The 24,979-nt window shown below is 43.0% G+C and overlaps 1 protein-coding gene across 1 annotated transcript; it reads right to left on the minus strand.

Moving 5' to 3' along the window:
- LOC119446343 (arf-GAP with coiled-coil, ANK repeat and PH domain-containing protein 2) lies at positions 1-24,979 on the minus strand. Its single transcript, XM_049664089.1, has 22 exons — positions 24,654-24,979; positions 24,243-24,300; positions 24,093-24,151; positions 23,786-23,846; positions 23,634-23,687; positions 23,451-23,509; positions 22,567-22,750; positions 20,507-20,551; positions 20,322-20,417; positions 20,123-20,197; positions 18,480-18,739; positions 17,517-17,643; positions 16,900-16,985; positions 15,357-15,473; positions 14,423-14,587; positions 13,800-14,026; positions 13,141-13,416; positions 11,377-11,485; positions 10,481-10,598; positions 9,674-9,783; positions 8,860-9,026; positions 1-3,910 (listed from the first exon to the last, which is right to left on the minus strand). The coding sequence occupies exons 1-22, from the start codon at positions 24,704-24,706 to the stop codon at positions 3,813-3,815; spliced, it is 2,604 nt and encodes an 867-aa protein (XP_049520046.1). The 5' UTR covers positions 24,707-24,979; the 3' UTR covers positions 1-3,812.

Genomic DNA, 24,979 nt, shown 5'->3' on the forward strand with positions numbered 1-24,979 from the left:
CATCATTTAAAATGCCTTTATTGTACTTCGGCTTCCCCAAATATATTTTTTTTCAACACTTCCTTTCACAGTAGCACTAATGACATCCTCACGCACATGGTGCTTCCTATACGGTCTCCATGTATTATATAAACTTGTGACATTAAAAGAAACATTTGTTCCCACATTTTTTTAAATGTTATCACAGCAATGTCTTTGCCACTGGGGACAAATTCTTTGGCTGTGCTCGGTCACACGGAGCCCTTGAGATCCTGAATCATCCTTTTTTTTTTCTTCAACATTAATTTTCTTGACTATGGCTGCCGACACTTTTCCTGAAATTCTTCCCTCTCCGACCAACTAGTAAGTAAAAGCTTGTTAATCCAAGCTCCTATCACCCATGATTTTTCGTATATATTATCAGACCGTAACTAAAATGTGGCCCAAAACAAATATAGCTTACCACGTGAGCAGCTGAACACACACCCAGTCATGTCAAAACAGACACGTGTGACAGGATTGGTGCCTGTCAACGTATATGGCAGCTTGAATACCAAACATGGGCATGTTTTTGGCTATTCAAGAGCTTTTCCTAGGCTACACTGCCCTTCAAGACCAAAAAGTTTGAATAACTCGAAATCCTTGTTCAACTTTTATAAATTAAGGCTTTCAATTCATGTATAACAGAGCGGGCCAACCAAAAATTGTAATTTTTTCATCAAACCAAATGGCTCACTTATTACCAAAGTTTGTATTATCGAGAGTCTACTTTAGTTAATGTAGCAAGCAGATCTGGACTTGCTTAAAAAGAAACTAAGAAATCGCATCCCATGCCAGCAAGCTCATTTACAGATTTGTGGTAGACTGCTGGTGTTGGTAGTCTTTCACATAAGTCCCGGTCACATTATGCAAGTTCATGACATCTCTATTAACATCGCAGGAATTGTTTGGGAATGTGTCTAACCGCAGGAGCACCTTCTAAACAAGAGAGCAGCATTTTGCATCTCCAGCATGCCATTACATTACGTAGACTAAAAGTAATCGTTCACATTAAACACAGAAACCAAACAACTGGTAAATGACAAGTCATTGTCACGAGGTGGTGACCACGGCACACATTGTACGTGATGCTGTAACACTTTTAACCCTTTCACTTTTCCCACTTGTCTAGGCCGCAGGCTCTATGGCCTAGCTTGTTACAAGAGAACTACACTGATCAAATTTAGTACAGGACACCTAGTTATACACATTTTGATGCCTCGCACTCCTCTCATGATGTGATCATGTGAGCACACAATTGCAATTGACTCTTATTAATCCAAACTCCTAGGAACAATGGTGTTTGTCTGAATTCATTAATAATATATTCTACAGTTTAAAGCATAATTGTCTGTTATCAGGGAAATAATGTACATGCTCAGTCATGTCAAAACAGAATCATAACGAGTCTGTGAAGAGATACGCATGAATCGGTAGTTGCATTTGAGAGTTAGTGGCAGCATTTCGTAGTGTTGCCTGTAAGCACGCACATCCCAAATGTATAATGTGAACGTTCTTTTGACTACTCGTGGTTTGTGAGTGTCCTCTCAACAGATGTTCTTAGCTGTGTTATTCTGCTTACTTTGGGAAGCCAGAAAGCTAGAACTGAAGGCCTTGTTTGAATTATGTGGGTTCAAGATTGCAATGACGACACATCACGCCAGATAAGACTTGAGAATTTGTTTGAATTAACCTGAACTTTAGCTATGATCATGAGTCAACTGCAGTACAAAAGCTGTGCTGATGTTGAGGGAAAGTCTTTTTTTTTTTAATATGACTATGTAAGGCATAAACCACACATGTTTTTCAAATTAGGATATGCTGCTAAAGAAAACAAATTTAAGGAATGCTATAAACTTTAAATTATTCTCAAAAGGATATGGAAGTGAAAGGGTTAAAAGGATTTTTATGACGTTGACACATCGTGTATTATGCTTACGTGCTCCTATAACATGTCTTACACCACCGCCATTAGAAAAAAATTGGCAATGCATCCTTAAAAAACAGTACAATCACATTTTTTTTTTTAGACACCTCTTTCACAAAGTACTATACGCCTTTATGCATCTGTATACAAACTGCTATACCTCAATGATAGCTGTAAAAGTAATAATTAGGAGTAAACATATTCCGCAGTAATCACAAACCTTAAATATCTACATGAAACAACGATCTACAAGCAGGCAAGAAAACATTCGGCAACTATATGAATACAGTTTTTGATACTAGAAAAAGCATTCACAGTGGCACCTACTTCTAAAGCTAAAGCTTGCAATGCCAACTGTATTTCACACAAATGCAAATCCTCGGCCCTCATGAATGCTAGAACATCTCTTCAGTCCTCTGGCACCAAAAAGATGCAAGCCGAAGCTCGCAATTACAACTGCACTTGCACAAACATGATTCCTTGGCCTCGGCTGAATAATAAAACATCTCTTCTGTCCACAATCTCAAATAGTGAGTCTTCAAGCATGCATCTCAAACCTTCGAAGCTCGTAGCATTAATTAGCTGAGTAATTAACGACTGTAGTTATAAAGGTGACACCTCGTGCAAACAATGGAAGTGTTACTTGGCCTCTGTTCTAAACAAAGGGGTCTGTTCACTTTTTAAGAGAAAGAAAAAGAAGAAAGACATTTTCAATTGCGCAGTTTAAATGCACACCTAGGAACATGCCTCTGAAAGACTTACAACAATGATCTTGACTATCATGCTAATAACAACAATCATAAAAAAAAAGTCAAGTGACGCATTGCAGGCCTGATGTGTTAAGAGACAAAGGAAACACATTCGCGTAAAAGAAATTGCATAAGCACGGGCACGGAAACAAAGCTCGTAAATACAACTCCCAACAATGCACACAGCTGATACACTGCACACACAACCAGTGTGCACTGCTCCAACAAAGCCTGTCGTTTGGCTTTACAAATAAACACCACAGACAAAGTAAAACAAACATGAACCATTACACAAGCTGTTTGGTGGCAGTAAAGCATTTTGTGCCCAATATTGTCACTGAAAAAGCAAGCAGATAACACTTCATTCACTAGCCGATCATGGAAACGCATCGGGCACCGCAGTCTCCCAACTTGCGAGTTGCCCGGTGTCAGTCCTCAACAGTGGCATGCTCAACAAACACATAAAAAACTGCACGGTCCAACACGACCGTAGTATCTCGTAAATAAGTGGGAACATGGCCTGGGGCCAACAGCTGTTTATACATAGATCAATTTGCAAATCGGTCATCGTAACAAGCGCCTCTGTGTAGCGGTCAAAAGGCAGTGCTGTTGCAGCAACTTTCGAAAAATAACAATAATAAAGAAAACATCGCTAACAGAAGCAGCGGCAACTGGGCTAAGGTCGACCAATAGCATTCCAAACCTATTCATTCTCACCCTTTGATCACAACTTGGGCAGTGCTCAAACAGAACTGGCCAGTCTTAGAGGGTGGATGATAAGAATGGAATAGAATCAAACGAAAGAAATTGCGATATATGTACCAGCTTAGGTCGCAATTTGCTGGAGCATTCCAAGTTTTGCCTCGCAAAACATGGCCCCGTAATCTTCACCGCTACTGACAAGCATCACATACAAGTTAGAAAAAAAAAAAAAGATTAAGAAAAACGCATACTAGTGACCCGTGTCAGTTAGGCTTCACGTCTTTTGAGCAGTTTGACAAATGTTTTGAAGGGCTGCGATAACAGACAGTAAATATCAGTCTTTTCCTTTTTGTCAACAACAACAGCAATAAAAAGAAAAGTTGCACCTAAACAACAACAAATATGGGCGCATTTTCTCACTCCGCATGCTTGCTTGGCTGGCGACGCAGCTTCTCCGGATTGTTGGAGGCCATGTGCGAGAAGTCTCGGACAACGTCGATGAAGGTGTCGTCACCTGCAAGGCAGACATTGCAAGAATCCTGTGACGCGCGACTTAGCAGCCGTGCAGGCAAAGATAATTGTGTGCGTGGCACAGTTATGAATAATGCTAAGCTCACTAGGATGAGCTTCGCAAGTTGAGTATTCTAAACAACAGCTCTAAGACTAAGACCGATCTAAGACTGCATATGACTAGCCATTATCTTGAGGTATCCGATTCCCTTAATGCACGGGCACCATTCCATAATAGCTAGCACCCTTGCCAAGAAAATTGACGCTGCTGTTAATATTATTTTATGTGTTTGTGTGCAATTTTAAAATGTTTTGTGTTTTTCACCAGCTTTTGTGAACTGCTCACAAGTCGGTCAAAAACAGGAAGAGATAGGTCAGCCCAACTAAGTTCTAAAAGAGGGATGACATATGGTACAGCTTAAAACGAAGAGCTTCATTAGCAGTGGCAATTCAGAAGTGATACTGTTTCGACCACTGAGCCCCAATGAGGCAGCTAAGAATCCTCGAGAAATATGGAGATCCTAAGTGCAATAACGTAGCCAGCAGCGATTATGATATTGCATGATGATGTACTACAAGGCATAGATTTTGAAATGCAAAGAATTTAACTTGCAAGCACAACAATAGTGAATGCCTATATTGCAGTCTTTGGGTAACGAGCTGTCATGTGACTAAATGCTGCTGGAATGATTGGACTGTACCGTGCCCATGCATTAGGTAAAAGGTTGTGTCCCTGTAGACAAATACAGGAATTGGCACGCACACTCGAACTTCACATACACTCTAATTAGCACAAATATAATGCAACTTTAGTTAAATTATTATTTTTTATTCCCAGCCTTGAAAAGCATATCGCACTTTATTCGAAATAATCCCTCAAACAGAGTGCAAGATATTTCTTACCAACGCCTCTGGCACCCGGTCCCCGAAATTCTTGTTAAAAAAAAATTTGCCGACAACTACGAAACTCCCTAATGCGAATTTTGAGCGCAGCTGTTTAGGTGTTTTGAATTCGGGATAGGCAAAGAATATGATTCTAAAAGACACGGTCCTCTTGGCGACGGCAGACGAAGCATTTCAACCGAGTGAGTCGCTCACTGTTCAGAAAGAAAGCGTGAAGACAGGAACGCGTGATTCGCACAGAGCGCATTCTCTAGCATCGGCGGCACAGGTTAAGTAGAGCATGTGGAGTGGGTTCAAAGCCCATGCCAGCGTTTTCTTTCCACACTCGCCGCATGCCTGGTCGCCGCCGGCACTCCACTTTCCTCCTCACCCTTTTGCCATACTCTCCTCCTCTGCATTTCCGCCTCATGGTTTTCTGCTGCACCCTTCTCCTCCACTTTGCTCCTCATTCTATCTTTGCTATCGCCGTCTTTCCACCTCCTTCTGCGCTCTGCGTTCGCTTTCATCCTTCGCTCGGTTACGAGGGATAACGCTGACCCTCGCTGCGGGAATGGCCGCTTAAGAGCTGCGCTCTAAAATGCAGCAATCTCATTTACCAGACCATGCCATGTGGGAGAGCCAACCTCTCGATGGTAGGGGGCGGTGGCACGTAGGGGTCCAATTTAGAGTAAGAAAGCTTATTTTGTGACTTCAGGACCAATGCCTCCATCCACTCCAGGAATGTGCACCCACGCGGCCTCACTGCCCAAGAGTATCTGCCTGACATGCACGATGCAGAGCCTCGCAATCCCGTTGGAACGTTTTACCGTGACACAGTGAGTGATCAGTTATCACAATGCATGCCTGCAGTAGGCTCTGGTGCATACGCAGTTGGTCCCATGCTAGTGCGCATATAGGTTACGAATCGCCTATCATCACGCCACGCTAAGAGGAACTATTATAAGCCCATGGATACAGCTACATTATGCATCGTTAGCTTGCATTCACATTATAATTACAAAGTTTAAACATTTTTTTTATGAATCGTCATTCATGGTCGCGTTATACTCGTGCAAATACAGTATGTGTTCCTTATATGAACAAGGTTGACAACAGCTTGAGTCTGTTGATGCCTCTTGTCGATTGTTAACAGAATTTTCAATAAACCTTCTTTCCATACTGTGAAAAAAAAAAACAAATAAATAAAGCAGCTGGTCTAAGGCACTCTCAGCAGGAGAAAATGAATGTGTCCCAGAGCTCTGGCAATCAAGTTCACGGTAAACACACCATGCTCAGAAGGAAACTGATGTCATTTTATTACAGACTGGCTGCACAATCAATCGGCGAGCAGTGCCCGAATCCCCAAAGCAGACATGAAGGCTTAAAACTTTCGGTGCATGTGTCACATTACTTCAATATTGTCCATCGCTCATCCTGTGCTGCGACTTAAGCCGAGGTCCCATAGCCTTTTCGAGCGACGGGTGCAAGCTAGAGAGGCAAGTAGTGACAAGGCGCTTCCCCTTCCGACTTTTTCCACGGCGACCCGACGGAGGAGCTGATGCGTGTCCGATGGCTGCTGCTGCAATGGAGACGGCAACAACGTACAACTTCAGGAGGGAGGATTCGGAGGAGAACTGCCAACTGGGGCTGGCCTTGAGATGATGGGGAGGTTAAGATGACAAGGCTGAGCAGAGGAAAGGCCGGATGAAAGAGATGTGAAGGCAGGGCTGCCGCCAAGCCCAAAATGCCGAGTGTGAAACCTGAGCCGTTGACCGTACGAGAGCTGGGTTACCGTTGTCAAGGCACTGATGAGGTCGAGAGACAGGAAATGGTACGAAGCCAAGCGTATACTCGCATCAAGCGCACTAGCATTTTCAGTAAGCTGTCACAAACTTCTAAGCATTTCCAAAACGACTCGAGCATCAGGCTGGCCATGCTGGAAAATTTGATGTAGCGAGTAGGTAAATGGTAAAAGCTCCAGAGAAGTGCAGTGACTAACATTCAGACACATGCCACAGGGCTGCATTGAATAATATGTGAAGTAAGGCTATAATTGTAACTTTTCTGAGCAGAAAGGTAGTGCTAAAGCTTAGTGCAAGTTTCAGGAAGAACCTTGTAGTCACTATACGTTCTGAAGATTAAAATTACTTTTTTTATTTCCTGTGAGGCACTTAAATGCAACATTTCTGTTAATTTCTGTAGGTCCCACAAAACAAAATGTCTTCACTACAGTTTAATCCAAAAGAAACCTGAACAGACGGAAAAACGCACTTAGTGTATGTGTTGTAAATCCCTTACAAGGAGACGCAGCGGATGAAAGAAAGAAAAAAAATGTGCCAGCATACAAACTACATGAAGCGAATGAAACAAGTAAACCTTTTCTTGCAAGTGCCTGAAGACCACTGAATGTACCAGACAGCAGTAGAAACCAGAATTTTAACCTGTCACTTCAAAGAGTTATGAGACCCTGACTTTCATCCTAGGATGAGTCAATGAAAAGGTTGTCGTTATTAAGGCAGGCAGGTAAATAAGTCAGCCATGATGACATGAATCAGATGAAGATGTGTTCAAACACACAGAACAAGTAATAGCAAACAAAATATAAATGCAAGTTGGGTGTTGACATTACAAAAATAAAAAAGACAAGGTCATTAGCACAGCGCTCGCAACTGCAGGCTGTTCTTTGAAAACACATGGTTTGCGTTTTTTTTATGTCCTGACACAGAGGTCTGAAAAACAGCAGCTTCCAATGGCAGTGAGCACTGCACACATGGGTGGAGGAACACACAACTTGGCCGAAACAACCTATGCTAAAACAAGTAAGCGCATGCTTTACACTTTGGCTACATACAACACTATACCCTCTCACCAACTTCGTGCAGTACAGCATAGGCTATAGCTCGCGTCATCCAGTCATAAACGATAGCTAGCTGTGTGTTGCAGAGAAGGAAGGACGGCTCACACACTGCACACTACTAATATTTCCGTGACACTTCCATTCAGTCAGCGTTGCACGGAGGATGACTAGAGGCAGACAACGGAGAAATTTTTTTTTTTTTTTTTTGGGGGGGGGTTCTCTTTTCCGGTTGGCTTACGGAACCGATAGCTTTCGCTACACTACTCGGAGTTGATGACATGAAGTACAGTGTGTTTGTCCAGCGCTCTGCTACTAGATGCATGGAATATGGGCCCGAAACGCGCTGCCGTTCCTTCTACTCCTTTCTTCTTTCCACTTTTACCAGTAGCCAGCACCTCACAGCGGCTATGTGTGTAATACTAATGACACAAAGGAGTTCTTGGCAAAAATCACAAGTAGGCAACATGCAGAGGTGAGATCAAAACATCTGTTGCACCAGCAATAATGTTCGTCAATGGCCAGAGTCATCTGCATGTGTCGGCTCACAAAGTGAGTCAGGGCATGCCACACTCCAAGCACTTAGTTATGGAAAGCACTGTTTCGTGTCCAAAACAAACACTAGCGCTTAGGACAACTTATAGTTGTATTTGTAACGCACAAGAATAGATGGTAACGCACCAAACGAAACGGCTGATGGCAGGCTGTCTTTAGCAGCATAACATAGAGATCCTGACTGGGGAGTTCTTAACGATGACTCAAAGTGATGTAGATGGTGCAGTAGCCTGCAGGAGCAACAACTATGATGAAGTAAAACCAATGACATGATGAACCAATGACACGGGCTTTCCTGGAACGGCGAGGAAATCTAAAATTTGCAGTGAAGTTAGAGGCGCTTGCTTGGAATTTTACGGTACATCTGGCTCCTTTGTGACGAAGCAAGTTGGCTTGCTGATGATGCAGGCACAATGCAACGCGGCTATCACTCCAAGACTCGCATGCGCAACCATGACTTTCCTCTACACAAGCAGTAGTTTTCCTGAAAATCAATCTGCCTTGAATACTGCAGCTTCATGCTACATAAGGCAAGCACCACTGTTCCTTCCTCACACTTGAACAAAAATCAACACTTGCAAAAGCCAGCAAGCATAAGAATGTGAGCTCGATAAAATAATGTAAGGAAAAGACGATAAGCCCTTTGTGCCAAGATAGCAGACCTGGGTTGCCAAACTCATCCCGGCGAATCTCCTCATTGAGCTTGGCGAGCCTGAGCATGGTGACGATATCGGGGTTGGCATTATCCACAGCCATCTTGAGTGCTGTTGCGCCATCCTTGTCCTGAGAGTGCTGATCAGCTCCATGCTTCAGCAAAAGGCACACTTGCCTGCAAAGGAATACAATGCATCAGGAAAAAATAAAGAAAAAAATGCCACGGACATTACTGTCCCTTCATGCCTTTGCCATATTTGTTCAGCATCAGGTATGTAGTGCTTGCACTTTTTCAAAGCAGCTAGTAAGCTTTCGTAGTGGCACAAATAAAGAAATTGCAGCCATCAAAATATAGAAAATATATGCAGTTGATATAAACTTATTATAGAGAGAACAGGCCAGCACAGCATTCGAAGATTGTGCTAAACGAAATTCACCGCGAAATAGCACCCTCTCGTAAAATGTGAATAACCCAGTTCAGCAGAACCAGGAGAGTTATTTATACTTGGCTTTATTATTTTTGCAACAACCGCCACATGCACAATTAAAATCTATTTGCAGTACGTGTATGTCTGTAAAAAAAAATTACATTTGTGTTTTATTCAGAGTGTCCTTCAAGAGCTTACAAAGCTGCTAGCAGAAAGCACCCAGAGTTCTTTATGCAGAAACATTGTATGTGTTCGGTGGTCCACTCTACACCAATAATGTAAAATGAGGCTTAAGTAGGAAACACTGTGAACGCACTCAAGGTAAATGCATGCCATAGTTGTCGCACGACTGCTACAAACGTGCAATTTCAAGAGCAAGTGAACTGCACGGCACCCTGTGTTCCCCAGCAGGGTAGAGATGTGGAGGGACGTGCGGCCATTGTCGTCGGCGCTGTTTGATTTGGCACCATTCAGGAGCAGGAACTCGCAGGCCATGATAGAGCCCTGTGTGCGGAGTAACAAGAGCGAGCATTGGTGCACTATAGCTGCACACACCTTGGCGCTTTAGACAAGAAATGGTTAGGTTCACTGGATCTCTTCCGGTTCACATTAAAAACAAATTTCTAGAAAAGAAAAAAAAAAAAAAATAACCGCACACATTTTCAGCATGCCAACCTGGTATACACGTTTAACAACTACAGTCTCTTTATAGCGAGTATTAAATGGATGTGAGGAATCTGTTCTCAGCTGATGCTGTAACTGAGAAAGTTTTTCCTGGGCAAGTAAGGGAAGGTTGAAAAAAGGAGAAACTGTTGAAAAAATTCAACACTTTGGCAGTGTAAATTAAACTGCTAGAAACTACAGCTAAATGGTGCAAATATGACTGAACTGCACGAACTTGTGAATTTCACGATAGGAATATTTTAGTTACAAATTTCTAGGGCACTGTGGTTAATTATTTCGCTCCATGATGGCATTATGTTCCGCACGAGAAGAAACACAAAAATATTGACAATTTTCATCACTTGCGGTAAGGAGTTAAATTGTAATGTGCACAATCTGACTACGTATGGGAACACCAGACGGTTCAGCTACAACTTAAATGTTGTGCACTTGGTAGCCAATAGATTTGCACTTTGTGATACACTACCTTTAATTGCATGCATCTATCCAAGCTGTCCAGAAGCTACCTGAAACTCACACTCTGTATAGCCTGGTGGAGAGGGTATCGACCCCCTTCATCCGGATTGGGCCAGTTTGGGTCGGCTCCATTCGCCAGGGCAAGACACATCACCGGCAAGTTGTGGGCAGCCGCTGCCCTGTAACCACAACGAAAATATTGTTGCCAGAATGTTTACACAGGCTCTGTACACACACTACGAAACAAGTTGTATCACGCCAAATAAGTCCGCTGATACTTCATGCATCATATATAGTAATACGAACAAGTGATATCAAAGTCCATAGCACGGTGGGGCCACTCACAAAAACATCAAGGGCTGCTTGGTATGATAATACATATGCAAGCCTTAAAGGGGCCTGAAATACTTTTTAAACATAGTAAGAAAATGTTGCCTATCTGTCGTAGAGGCTGCTGTGAACATTTGAGCATAATACTGCACTGCACGCAGTAGGGAATTTACAATCTCCTGTCAAACACAGCGAAAGATGCCTTTTCATTAGTAACGCTCTTATATTTCTTTGAGATGATTGTGTGGTACAGTGAACTGTCAGACAAGGTGTAAAACTTAAATGACTACTGTTCAACTGCAGCTTCTCTCTCGGTTCTCTAAGAGTGAGGTGAACACCTGGATCTTGATGCAACATTTTCCAAATACCTATGAGCAGCTTGAAGTGAAAGAAATTTTGGCAGTTTCACTAGCAGGACATGCCTGTAATCATTAACATCATTTTCATACTTGAGCACTCCTTCCGGCAGCGCACAAGGCTTATCCTGGAAATGCTGATATTTGTTACACAAGCGCATGAACCTGAAATTGTGTGGTGAAATCAACGGATATCGACCGTAATGTCCAAATGTTAGTGTATGCCTAAGTGAACAACATGAAGCCAATAGAGCACAGATGGAAGCTATACCTGTACAGGAGCAAGCTGGGACTCAGGTTGGACATGTCTTCTTCCTGGGTTGTGTCCTCTTCATCTTGCGTCGGCGACTCATCTGCGCTGTCCAGCTCCAGCTCTGTATGTGCAGTTCAGGCAAGTGGTAGACTACATTTCAACACATCACATTCTCGTAACACGACAGATTCTGTATGACTCAGACTACAGGCCGTATAGACCATGTATACCCATGAACCTTGCACTTACACCATTGTTTCGGCCACTGGCCATAGCAGTACTGGAAACGCTCAGCTGTGAAAAGCATATTCTCATAGATGCATGTCATATGGCAGTGCTAAGTTTACATCCAGTGTATAACACTAACATAATATGTGTGGCTACGCCACTTTTCACAAACACTGCATGTTGGTGGTGTGGCAACACTGCACTTTACATGCCACACATTGCAGTGTTTCATCAGTCCCGGTAAAATTCTCTAAATATCCTCAGATATCTTTGGGTTACAATAGTAGAGCAAAGCCAAAGAGCTTATGCTAGTCTAAGAGAGAAGAAAAAATAAATTTTGCAATTAATCACTAAGGCAAAAGACGAGTAATCATGCACAAGCCATAAATTAAGAGGAGTGCAGTATCTTCATATTTAGCTGTTGTGCAATCAACATTGCAGTGGAACTAAGGGGGTTTTTTCTTTTTTTTTTTTTTTTTGTTGTATCACAGAGAGGTGCCCGCCTTTAAACAGAAAAATGAGTACCAACATAAACAAAGAACTCTGGTGGCTTTGCTACATTTTTGCCTCACAGCGAGAGTAAGAATGTCTCAAAGCAGGCACTCAAGGAGCAATTTAACCTGTTACAGCAACGGCCATGTTAGAAAGGCTAACATTTCACTGTGGTTGGCTTTCAGGCAAGTAATTAACAGTCGACTAGCACTACTCTACGCACTACTTTCAGCCTCCTTTTTAAGTCATACATCCACCTTGCCAACCTGATTGTTGAGATGAGGACAACAATGTTCAACACAAAGAAATGCTTACGTTTGTTCTAAGCTTCATAGGAAGTAGTGGCTGGCTTGTACCCTGGCCCATAGTACTATATTGGTAGGGCAGTACAGAATTGCACAATCTCCCCGCCAAACCTCAACATTGGCTGTTGCGAGTCTTATTCAGCTCTTAGTGCATTCATTCAGAAAACTCCTGAAACACTAAAACAACAGCTCAAACAAGCAGTAAACCTTTGGCTGCAAGTGAGATTAAATGCGCACATTCAAACAGGTACTACTGTTTTGGTGGCACTCAACACTTTGCACTGTGTGGCCGTCTGCAATTCATTTCTAATTGTTATTATTTTTGCATTTTTACATAATTAGATGACAAATGATGCACCCTGTTTTGCTGAGCCTGGCAGACAGAGGCACTTTAGGCTTACGAACATGGCACCTATTTATTTCCATTCAAAAGTTTGAAGCAACCAAGTTGCACCTACTAATCAAAATCAAATAATGGACTGTGAGAGATGCTATAGTGGGGAACTCCAGAATAATGCCAACCGACGCAATTCTTTAACGCACACCAAAATCTAAAATGTGTAGTACAAGCATTTTTGCACTCCGCTCCAATCGCAATGCGGCCACTAGTGCTGGGAGTCCAACCCGTAGCCTTTGTTGAGCAGCATAACATCAATAACCACTAAGCCACCGTGTGCGGATCAAGCCTCTTGATGTGCCATTTCACAGTACCACGACGAAGCATAAATGTATGCACATGATGAATACTTGCCTGAAGGCGGCGGCATGACCTGGACGAGGGACTCCCCAAAGACGAGCACATCGTCCTCGGATTGGTTCGAGGACATCTCAACCGCAGCCTTTCCTTCATTGTCCGAAGGGGGCAGAGAGGTGCCTTCCTTCATGACAACCCCACTCTCCTGCGAGGCCATGCTGAAGCGGGTCTCCGAGCCTACAGAGCTCACAGACAAGGCATCGATGCTGACGGGGGACTTGTCGGCTGGCAATGCGACGGCGCTGCTGTGACGCCGGGCGACCCCAAGGGCAGTGTCACCTGACAGGAGCAATTGCCAAGAAAGTTTCAGTTAATAACACCCGGCAGTGCGTGGGAAAACGTTAAAATTTATTCTGCTTTAGAGGTGCCAACAATTCTGATATGTTTTGCTGCACAGCTGCAAACTTGTGAGCTCCATTTCAGAACTTTAAAGTTTTGCACACCTTCACAATTTCTTTAACATATTTGAAGGCCTAAACAAAACTTCACTTTTTATTATGCAGGAAAAACTTTCCACTTCCATTTAAACGCAGCACGCAAGTTTTACCTGGATTGGTACAGCAATGCATAATAAAGCACTTCTGCTCTTCAGATGCATGTGAACAGAACATTCAACACAGGTTGCTAGGTAAAACCATGCTTGAGGCGACAGGGCAACATACCTGCATCCGCATGACGCTGGTCTTGGACATGAACGGTCCTCCTGCGACGATGCATTTTGCGAACGCTCCAGCGCTGAGGCAGCGTGGCTTTTCGCAAAACCGGTGTTGCTACTGGTGATGCGCGTGACGCATCGCGTGGTGGGGACAGGCAGGCCACTGATCCAAGAAGTGGCTTCACAAATGCCTTCTGCAAGTACTTAGCCTTAATCCAGGCCTCACGGACACTCCTGCAAAACATGTACGCAGCTTTAAGTAAGCGTGCAGGGCCTAAACTAAGAAACTGCATGCACAAGAATGAGAAGGTTTCTAGCATTAATGCATTGCACAGACATGGCATTTCAACAGCTGCTTCATCTACAAAAGCCGCATTTACAAATGTGAAAAACCTTCTGCAAGTACTTAGCCTTAATCCAGGCCTCACGGACACTCCTGCAAAACATGTACGCAGCTTTAAGTAAGCGTGCAGGGCCTAAACTAAGAAACTGCATGCACAAGAATGAGAAGGTTTCTAGCATTAATGCATTGCACAGACATGGCATTTCAACAGCTGCTTCATCTACAAAAGCCGCATTTACAAATGTGAAAAAAAAAAAAAGAAAGAAAATAAACAAAAAGAGAAAGACCTGCTGCAGTCTGGCGTGGCCCTGACAGCAATGTTTTCGTCCACACGAGCCTCGTAGACGCTGTTGATGACCGTGTTTCCCAGTTCAGCCATCACCTTGAGTATTTCCGGTTCCCAGGTGTCGAGTGTCAGGGAGCGCACTTTGGACACGTGCACACCCATGCTCCTGGAAACATAATCAAGGGATGCCTTTAACGATGGTGCATCAATCAAGAGCATGCTCAAATGCTTCTGTGCTCATTTATCATGGTAAGCTATCAGCAGCATTAAAGAGGCACTCGCTTAGCATATTGACAGAGCTATTGCTCCGTCAGCCTGCCGAGGCTGACAGAGCAATCATCACGACCGAGATAACACGAGATCTCGGTCGTGATAACGCATAACTACTCCACTCTGTTTTTATTCCAAATACACTATTAGCCCTCTGTAATTGGTGAAAATGTTTAAATTTTGACCAATTATGGAGTAACAATTTCTACCAATTATGGAGGGCTAACGGAGGATTTGGAACGAAAACGGAGTGGAATAATTTTACGTTATCACGACTCTTATGCACAATTCTACTAATGCTATGCAAGATCCTACGAACAACTGATCTGAATTGCATTATGGGTTTTATTGTCTAAAATCAACCCAGGGGTAACGAGGGACAGAGCAGTGGGGGGCTTTAGAATAATTTCAGCTCCCTGAGGTTTCTTAATGTGCCCTTAAATTTAGGTACCCAAATATTTTTGCATTCCACCTCCAGTCGGTAATTGACATCACCAACTCATGCTCAGCAGCAGACTGCCAAATCCATTGGGACACCGCAGCAAGTCAGCATGCAAGCCTGCCTTCAACCACCTGGACACCAGATAATGCTCTTTCACTTAACCAAAGGAAAAGTACTAGTACAACAGTCCAAATAATTGCCAAACTTAGTGTGGCAAATTCACCTGTGTATCCCAGAGCATTCGATGCACAGAGTGATCCCCAGGTTGATGCTGGCCCAACAAGGACCAGGTGAGCGGCAGTCGCAGCACATTTCATTCCCGGGGATGCTGGTGAGTTGGCTGCAGTCACACAGAAAAGCAATTCAAGCTTCAATGAGTACTGACGAAAACGACAGAACACTACGTATCTCTCTCTATCAATGGCCTAACTACGCCATAGAATTACTTTCAGCAGGCTGCTAATGTGTCTAGCAATGAATGACTGCAAAGTAAACATTACGACAGCAAGATTCAAATCTGTCATAAAAAATCTGCACTTTGCAATCTCCGCTGACCTTGAATTCTCTCCCCCCCCCCCCCTTTTCCCCCCTCTTTTATCTCATTTCATCATCACCATCATCATCAAAAGCCTACTTTTATGTCGACTGTAGGATGAAGGCCTGTTCCAGCAATCTCAAGTTACCCCTGTCTTGAGCTAGCTGTTAAATTAATATAAATATTGCACAGACTAGTGCAGGCTAAAAATTCTGCGCTTGCTGAGCTAAGCAATTCAGGCAAAGGCGGGGCATGGGAGCATTTTAACAGCGAAGCTGTTTAAGCCACCCGTAATTTGTGGTGCGTAGCCGTGGTGCGTAGCCGTAGCCATGGCAACCCGGAGGAGGAAGAGGAAGAGACCGCGTGCGTCTCCTCCTCGCCAGCTCCCTGCCTTCCCGACCCCTGCCTCTCTTCTCTCCGCGGCGCTTAGCTAAGAGAGAAAAAAAAAAAGGCGAAAGCTTGCACTAGGCCACGCAAAGCTCAAGACACAGCGAAGCTGGCCGACTGATATCGAGCGGCTAGCCTCCAACGTGTTAGGCATTGGCAAGCAGCAGTGTTCTTGGCACTGCTGCCAACCTGGGTTAGCCTGCCTGTGTTTGTGGCATGCCAGGAACGCTGTCGCTCGTAGGCGCAGACGCGTCCAGCACTAGTCACGCGAAATGTCGCGAAAGGGAAGGTACCTCCAAAAATGATCGCTCAAGAATACCTTCCTACATGCATAGTTAAGTTAAACCAAGTTCATACCTAGCAGTAGCAGCCAGTAAGCTTCGCTGTGCCTAAGCTTTGCGCGACCGAGTGCAAACTTGCCTGATTTTTTTCAGCTCACATTCCCACAGAACACAAATTAATACATGCAGCATGAAAGGCTACACTGGCTGGTTCTGCTTCTCAGAGGGAAAGGCAGAAGGGAAAAAAGGCAGACAAGAGACAGGATTGCACCCCTCTTGGTCTTTAAATGTCACATAGGAACCAGTCGTTACAAGTTTTGGAATGATACACATCCGCATTGATCCGCTGGTAATACTAAACCACATATTACCTACTCACATCAGACTAACACATATTCTATGAATGGTCTCAACATTCTTTCTGCTTAGACAGTGTACTTTTTTTTTTTGGGGGGGGGGGGGGGGAGAGGAGGGGGAACTTGAACAATGCATATTTGTATGATAATCTACATGACGGCATAGTTCTTCTGCGAGGCCATTGTGAGGAGTGGCGGAATACGTACATGTGAGCCCTTGGAGGTTTCGGCACTGGGTTTGCACTCTGCCTTGACGTCGTTGACAATGAAGAATCTGATGATGCTTTCCATTCCTGCATTTCATGCATAAAAGGTATGTCACAGGTGGCGGCCTCGAAGCTTTATTTTCTAATACAAGCATACCAGGTGTCTTAAGCACAGATTTTAGTCATGACAAAAAGCACACACTCATTGCTAAGCTTTCAATTAAGGCAACATCTGCCATAGGCATACTGGGAAAAAATAAACACACAAAAGAAGGCATACACACGTTCTTCATGCATGTACATTTCCGCATTTACAAAATCTGCCAAAATGCCTAGCAGAACAAGTATTTCCGTGCCATTATATGTGTTACTTCATCTTCAAGTGAGGCATTACAACTATTCTCTCATGACTGAGCGATGAGTGCACAACTGGCCTAGCTGGATAAGTACCAACATCCTGAAAAGCGGTGCTATCTACAGGATCACAGGAACACGAACAACACAGACGCCTACTGCTAACTGGTCATAGAACGGACAGATATATGAGAAAGGTGGGAAGGTATTGATAAAGTTGATACCAAGTGTAACCAGTTTGCAAACGATGTCAAATCAACTCACGTTCGTTGAAAGCTTCTCATCCTCGTCATCTCGTGCAGGCTGGTCTAACGCGTGTGAGATTCCTGACTGCAAAGCAGTGATCCAGCAGTCATACGACTCTTGAGAATCAGCTTGTAGCATGTGAGTCCTGCATAAAGAAAGTACAATTGAATTAGCGTTCTGTATATAAGACTCCATGTTCTGGAATCTCCTCTAGACTAATGACACACACAGGATAAAATCAGCCCTGAACAGCTGATCTACAGTGAATGCAGAAAGATATATAACCAATGCAGCAATAAAACATGAAAGAAAAGAAACATGACCCTGAAATGTGATTTCTGGGCCAGCCAATTAAAGACATATAGCTGAAGTCAATTTTACCACTTCAATGGCCTTTTTCAAGGATGCAAATTGCACTTCCATGAAGCCTTTTGCACAAAGAACACATCTTGACCACCCATGGACGGTGAACTTGACAATAGGTGGTGCACATGGTGGAAAACAAGATGCATGTAACTTGGCACGACACATTTTCCCAGTAGACATTCCCCAGCACCACACACACTCGACTACACCTCACCTGAAAAATGTGATCAAACTCCACTGGACACCACGAATGAAGAAGAAAGATGTCACATTGAGCAATAACTGCTCTGATGGATTCATGCGGCAATGTTTTTGACTCCAAGAGGCTGACTGTAGGCAAAATAACCTATTCCTTTGTAGCCAATTAGCTGGTTCCCCTTATACTGCTTGGTGCACACTTAACTTCTCCAAAAGCAGCCTTCCACTAATCGCGGCTAGATAAGCCCTCATTATGAAGAATTCATCAAGATGGCAATAAGCAACATTTCCAGCAGACATGAAGCAGGAGCAATGCAGGAAACACACCCCGTAGCCACACAACTTGGAAACACTTAATGAACTGATCATAACTACAGCTGGTAAAATTACAGTATTTTCGCAGAAGCGTGGACCTACTTTGAAGGCGAGAGGACCTCAAAGCAGAACCGTCGCTCAAAATCCAGTGCGGGTTTAACGGTGCACAGGCGCAAGTCTTCCTCCATGATTGTGCGCTGCTCATCTTTGGAGCGCTTGCGGTACACTAGCTGGCCATTCTGGATGATGAACCACCGCCTATTCCAGGTCTTGAAGGCATTGGAGGTGCGCTTGAACAGGTATCCTTCCAAGCTGATGCCGTTGTTGGCCGAAGGGTCCTTGTGGACTACTGGGATCACATCCTGGCAACAGAAAATGTTTAATAGAAGAGTGTAGCTTTAACACTGTATCAGCTTACCCACCCGGTATTCCAGTAAACAGTAAAATGGTAACATTCTCCTGGAATAACAGAAGGGTATTCTGCTTTCAACTCCTCTCCAACATATCATAAGTGTGCTTAGGCTGTAAAGGTATGTTTAAGTTTTGGCATCGCAACCTTTTGTAAGGCTCGCACTTTTTTTCCGAATTTTTCACTGGGTGCGGGGCCTTACACGAGGCAGATTTATGTCTAATTAATGAAGCCACAAACTGTGCTCAGACTGCTGAACCGATCGACAATACGGACGAACCCTCCGCAATGGCTTGCCACCCTTGGCTATGAACTCATTGACTGGCACAAACATTTTTGCAATGACAAACTTTCTAAAGCAAGACATTTCACCGCCAAGAAGTTCTAAGCAATGGAAGAATGTTACAGAACATTAAAGTTTGAAAACAATGTCACCAGCTGCTGCCACCAGTGCTGCCTGTTGACATTTCTGTCCTGCTAATCCACTAAAACATTTATCTACCAGCTGCATTTCTCCAACATTGCCGAAAATGCTGCAGCGACTTTACTATGCACATACTAGTCTGGAGTTGAGTCACATTGTGTTAGCATCTCTTTGCATGAAAATATGAAAGACACAGGGTGTCGGACACAACAGCAGCACTTATCTTCAAATATGTCGTGTCATGCTTCGTGTGTCTGCCATCATTTCATGCTATGAAATGTTACTATATACCAACTCACTCGACTGTCAATATCACTTCAGAACTAGTTCACTCCTTATGCTCATGTTCCAGGAAGCACTGAACACCTCATATCAAGGACCATCTTGGTGCGAGACATAAGACAGTGGTCTAGATATATATATATATATATTAAAAAAAATGTGTTTGTGCTCTCTGCCAATGCAGCTAAACCTGAAGATTTAGTGAAGCGGTAAAGTAAGTACTATACAACTAACAGCAATGCGTACAATTGTGCTTACTTTCCACCTATGCAACATATAATTTCCTGCAACCGTTATGTTTATGCACTGCAAAAGTCACAAACATTTATATCCCTTGTATCACATTGACACATAGATGTGAATATATTTAGGCTTCCATATTCCGACGTCCCAGTGGCATATACCAATTGGCTAAATCATAGAAACTCAAGTAAATCAGAAGCCACTGAATATAATGCGCTAGTCAATTAAAAGGTTGGGTGTGCTTTAGAGGCACCCTTGAGCCGACATTATGTGTTCAATTGTAGCCTTTCGCCTCGCATCAATGATAGCGACTAAAGTATGTGAAAGCTTCATCTTCATGAAACTGAAGGCAAAAAAAAAAAAAAAAAAGACTTGGGCAGGACTTACCTTTGAAGTCACGAGAGTGTGCCTTGAGTCAAGTTGCTTTGAAAGGTCAGCAGACTCTTTGCTGAGCTTTTCAAGCTAAAAGGCAGCAAAAAAATGAAATCATCAGGCATTCATCTACGACTGCTGTATGAGCATTCTTAAAAAGAATAACACAGTCACGCCATTTTCAAACACACCAAGCAATGAAAGGGGTACTCACAGTGGCTCCTAACTGCTTTAAAAAGGGCTCAGAGTCCTCAAACAGGTCTGAGCCTTGGTGAAAGTAAGTACTGTAGGCACCCATGAGAGATAACAGCTGTAACACGAAACCAAAATAAAGTGGGTTACAACCATTTCAGACTGGCACAGCTATGCATCAGCTATGGATTATTATAAGCAACTCACAGTTTGCAACACCTCATGCCTCTTCTTAGACTGCAAGCAGCTGAGCTGTATATAAAGAAAAAAAGAATGCATATTGTGATAAGGTTTTGTTCTAAAGACTGCATCAATACAAATGACGTATCAACAAGTACACCAACTACAATGCAATAGGAGTCAAACACATTAAAGCTAGCTTCCTGCGAGCTTTGAGTGTGCTTATATGCAAAATTTATTTCAGTTCCCATTAACTGGCCTTAGCTGTGGGTCTCAACAGTGTATTCTGTATGGGCATCGCAAGTAAGCAATTATCTGAAGCTTATAATGTTACCACGCTTACTTTAGTTAACCAAATGAGTCGCAAGGAAACCTGTAAGACGGATGTAAAATTGTGAAAAGAAAAATAGCAACAAAGAAAACTGACACAGTATCCTCAATAAGAAAGCTTTACTCCTGAAGAAAAATGCATTTTGGTCCGGGACCCAAATCCTATACCACTGCCTTTTAGGGGCTGATGCTCCACCAAACTGAAGTCAAATACATTTTGTGGTTTAACGCCTTGAAACTTCATAATGGGGTGTCATGAACACTGTAACAGGGGGCTCCAGATTGATATTGACCATCTGGGGTTCTTCGCATGTTGGCAAAGCAAGATGCACGAGTGTTTCTGCATTCTGCCTCCACTAGAATGCGGCTGTCATGGCTGGGCATTGAACTCGTGATTATGTTGTGCTCAGCAGTAGAATGCTGCAGCACTTGAAGCCTCACAGTTACCAACAGAGGTAAGTAAGAGAATAGCGGGTGGCAGCAAGAGGATGAATTATTCGACAACTTCAACCTCCAGAAGGTTGACTAAGCAAATGAAATTCTGTGGAAACCTGGAAGGTGGCGGCAGATTCGAGAAGAGATATTTAGGTTCGTCAATGTAACTTTGCAGCTTTGTAGCAGTGATCTGAATATAGCTTCCAACATTTAAGCAGATACAGTTGAACCTTGATATAATGAGCACGGACATAAATAATTGTCAAATATAATGAAGTAAACGTAAAAATTGGTTGGCCATGCTTTATTTCAATGAGTATTCTACTGCTATAATGAAACTGCACAAGCCAAGACAATATCGATTAGAGAAAAGCAAATATTTGTTATTTTGCAGTACCATATTTATTCGATAATAAGGTCGATAAGGCGAGGATACACCTACTTGGGGGATCCGAGAAAAAGAAATTAAGCATGCGCACTAGTATGAGGCAATATATAGGGGAGCCGACAGATTATTCCGACTCTGCAGGTATTTCCCCAAATACTGATTAATCGGAAGCCCCCAGAATAATTGGTGCAGGTTACGCGCTGCCATAAAGCCACACCATAAGGCGAAATTTGTGCTGCCGTAAAGTCAGACCCTTTACTGTTAAAATTTTCTAATTCTCGGTACGGGTTATACACGCAAAAATACGGTACTGCCTCACCTGCCAAAGGTTATCATTTGGTACAATTTGTGCTGCTATCTGTTTAAAATCTGGATCGCCGGAAATGTGGCACTGCTACCACCATATTGAAATAGTAACTAAAACTATCAGCCTCGCATATAAAATGTGGAGTTAATTTGAAGGTAAGGATTCTGGTAAAGAACCTCGCCTTATATTCAAATAAATATGGCATATACACTGGTACCAAAATTTTCAACAATCCGCAAGAGCAATTTCAAAGAGCGCATTCAAGATATGCGTGCAGGCCAGCAGCTTGGCTTGACAACATGCTGATCTCGTGTGATCATACTGATTGCACAGTTGTGTATTAGCAATGGTGCAAAACATGTGTTCGTAATTTGCATTGTTTACACGGCACATATCAGCACAGCAAGATGCAAACAGGCTGTCAAAATAGACAGTAGTCTTCTTGAAGAAGCTCGACCAGCTTCAATGATCGTTCTCTTTTTAATAAATGTTTTGTGCTACTACTTGCTTGAATTTCTTTCAGACAGACCAGATTGTGACCGCGTGTTCAGTGCTCAAGCTTCCCTAAAAAATGAACAGGTTGCACGTATATATCCCCAATAATGAGTAAAACCAACGTGAACGTACTTGATGAACATAATCAAGTGTCAAGTGCTGAAAGCAAGACCGAGTGGCAATCAGCACATTGTGGGCATCCTCACACTCCGAGGCCTTGGCGCGTTGCACCTGCGAGTTGCGGAACAGCGCATTGTCCAGGTCGTCACTGATCTTCTCAAAGTGCCGTCGCGTCTCCTTGCTCTGGCGGATATCTCTGAAATAAATCAAGCAATGACAAGCATGACTGAACAGGCCGTGCATACCTTATGAAAGGTCCAATGATCTTTTTTGTATGTACTTTACAATACTATACATAATTATAGACACTCTATACCTCACATCGCAGGTGTTATGAATGTTCGACCTTCTGTGATTCAAATAAGATGGCCTGTTAATAGACACTAATAATTGTCTCATACAGAAATATGCTTGTTCATGCTGTTAGTTAATAATAAAAATGCCTGCTAACACAGTCTAAAACAGATACATAAATAAGATATTTGGAATTAGGACAGAAATGTTAAAAGTGGCTGTTTATTACACTATTGCATATAAACATGCGATTCCAAAAGAACTGCTAAACGGTAGTTGTAACTAAACCTGTGCAGCTTGTAGCATAAAAAAGTACGTACTGTGTTATCAGCTTGGAGACAGTCTTAAAAATTATGAATTTCAACAAGTGTAAAATTAAAGAAATCAGTGTTTACGTGTTATATCGCTATCGCATGGCCACTTTTGATCGCAATTGAGCCCGATCTGGATTGAAATTTTAAAACGCGATTGGCTCCCTTCCGCAGATTGAGCAAAGAAGCAAATGGCGACCAAGAAATTCGATCCGGATCAGGCTCAATCGTGATCAAAAGTGCAGCCTGTGACACCCATATTATATAGCTGGGTAAACATTTCGAACTTACATCTTGATGAAATGGCTCAGATTTTTTACTATAGACTTCTGCGCATGTTCGAGGAGTATCTGAGAAAAAAACAGAATGTAAGTAAACAAATAGTAAGTTCTGTTCTTCCTTAACAAATAACTAAAAACATTCAGATGTGCTGTATGTGCACAGCTGCTTAAAAATGTGCGCAGTTGCACTCACCGATTGATATTTCAACACGTCTGTGAGAATCTGTATAAACCTATTTAGAGAATTCTGAAATAATGAAGTTCACATTAGTAAACATTGCAAATAACTTCTCTGTCAAATGACAGGAATATGTGCCCTCTAGAAACCTAAAATATAGTACAAACCACAATGGATGCATCGTCCTTGAAATAACCAACCAAATCCCAGATGCCGTTGATAAATGCACTATGAAAGCAGAAAGAAAAACTAAAATGTTTACAGTGTACAACAAATGTACTAATCTATAATCCTAACAGAAAATCAGCGCAGTATATGTCCTTGCATATACATGCTCACACAAGCCACAGTCACTAGCATTTTCGTAATAATTGGAAATCTGCATTGAGATTAGTGACGTCTTAACGAGTTCTGAGAGATGTGAAAAGAGTTATAACTAAATCCAATCGTTTCAGATAGCTCAAATGGGCGTACCTCTTCGCTGTGACATGGCTTTTCCCAGTCTCAACCATGTTGGTGCACAGCTTTACCAACTGCAAGGCAAGATTGCAATGAATAGTAACGAAGCCAATACGAAAACGAATGGTTTCTGGCAGCGGACTTCATCCACGGGCGCATACTTACTTTATCAAGCTTAATTTCTAGTTGATCGATGCTCTCTTCATTTTCTTCTAGTGCCTCCCTAAGTAAAGAATATAGGGCATATTACTTCCATCAAGCACATACTGCACTGCGTTAGCGTTCTTGCTCGCACATCAACGGGTTAGTGTAACAAGATCCGCCGCCAAGCGACGGGAGTCCGGAGGGAAGTCGTTAATCTGAAGGATATCGCCTTCGGAGCATCCTGTCTATCGACAGGCATATTATTAATCGAGACAAACGAAACTTTCCGACATACAAGAAATACTACTAAGTGTCCAGAAACTGCCCTGACCATTGAGAAACGGCGAGTAGATAGCAGTACTTTCGTACAGCGTAGACCGAAACGATAAACTGCAACCACCCATACACGACGCAACTACCGAGGAAACTCACCGAAATTTCGGAGAGTCCCGGATACATTCGTCGAGGTCTATGATCGGCCTCATGATGAAGTGTCGCTTCTAGATTCGATGCCAGTCCATTTGATCGGTGTTGTTGGTGCCGTATAAAAGCTGTTACGGAGAAGTCCACCTGGGCCACAGATCAACACACCATCGTCTATATGAATCATGCGACTACAGACACCCCCCCTCTTGAACGCGTGCGGCGTAACATCGCGGCGGCGGCGTTACCGCTCAACCTAATTTTCACTCGTCCTCGTAGAAAAAGAAAAAAAAAAAAAAACGCGTTCAAGAATCGTGAGACGATGCGGCCACGAA

Source organism: Dermacentor silvarum, chromosome 3 (assembly GCF_013339745.2).
Source record: "Dermacentor silvarum isolate Dsil-2018 chromosome 3, BIME_Dsil_1.4, whole genome shotgun sequence".
Lineage (NCBI taxonomy): Eukaryota > Metazoa > Arthropoda > Arachnida > Ixodida > Ixodidae > Dermacentor > Dermacentor silvarum.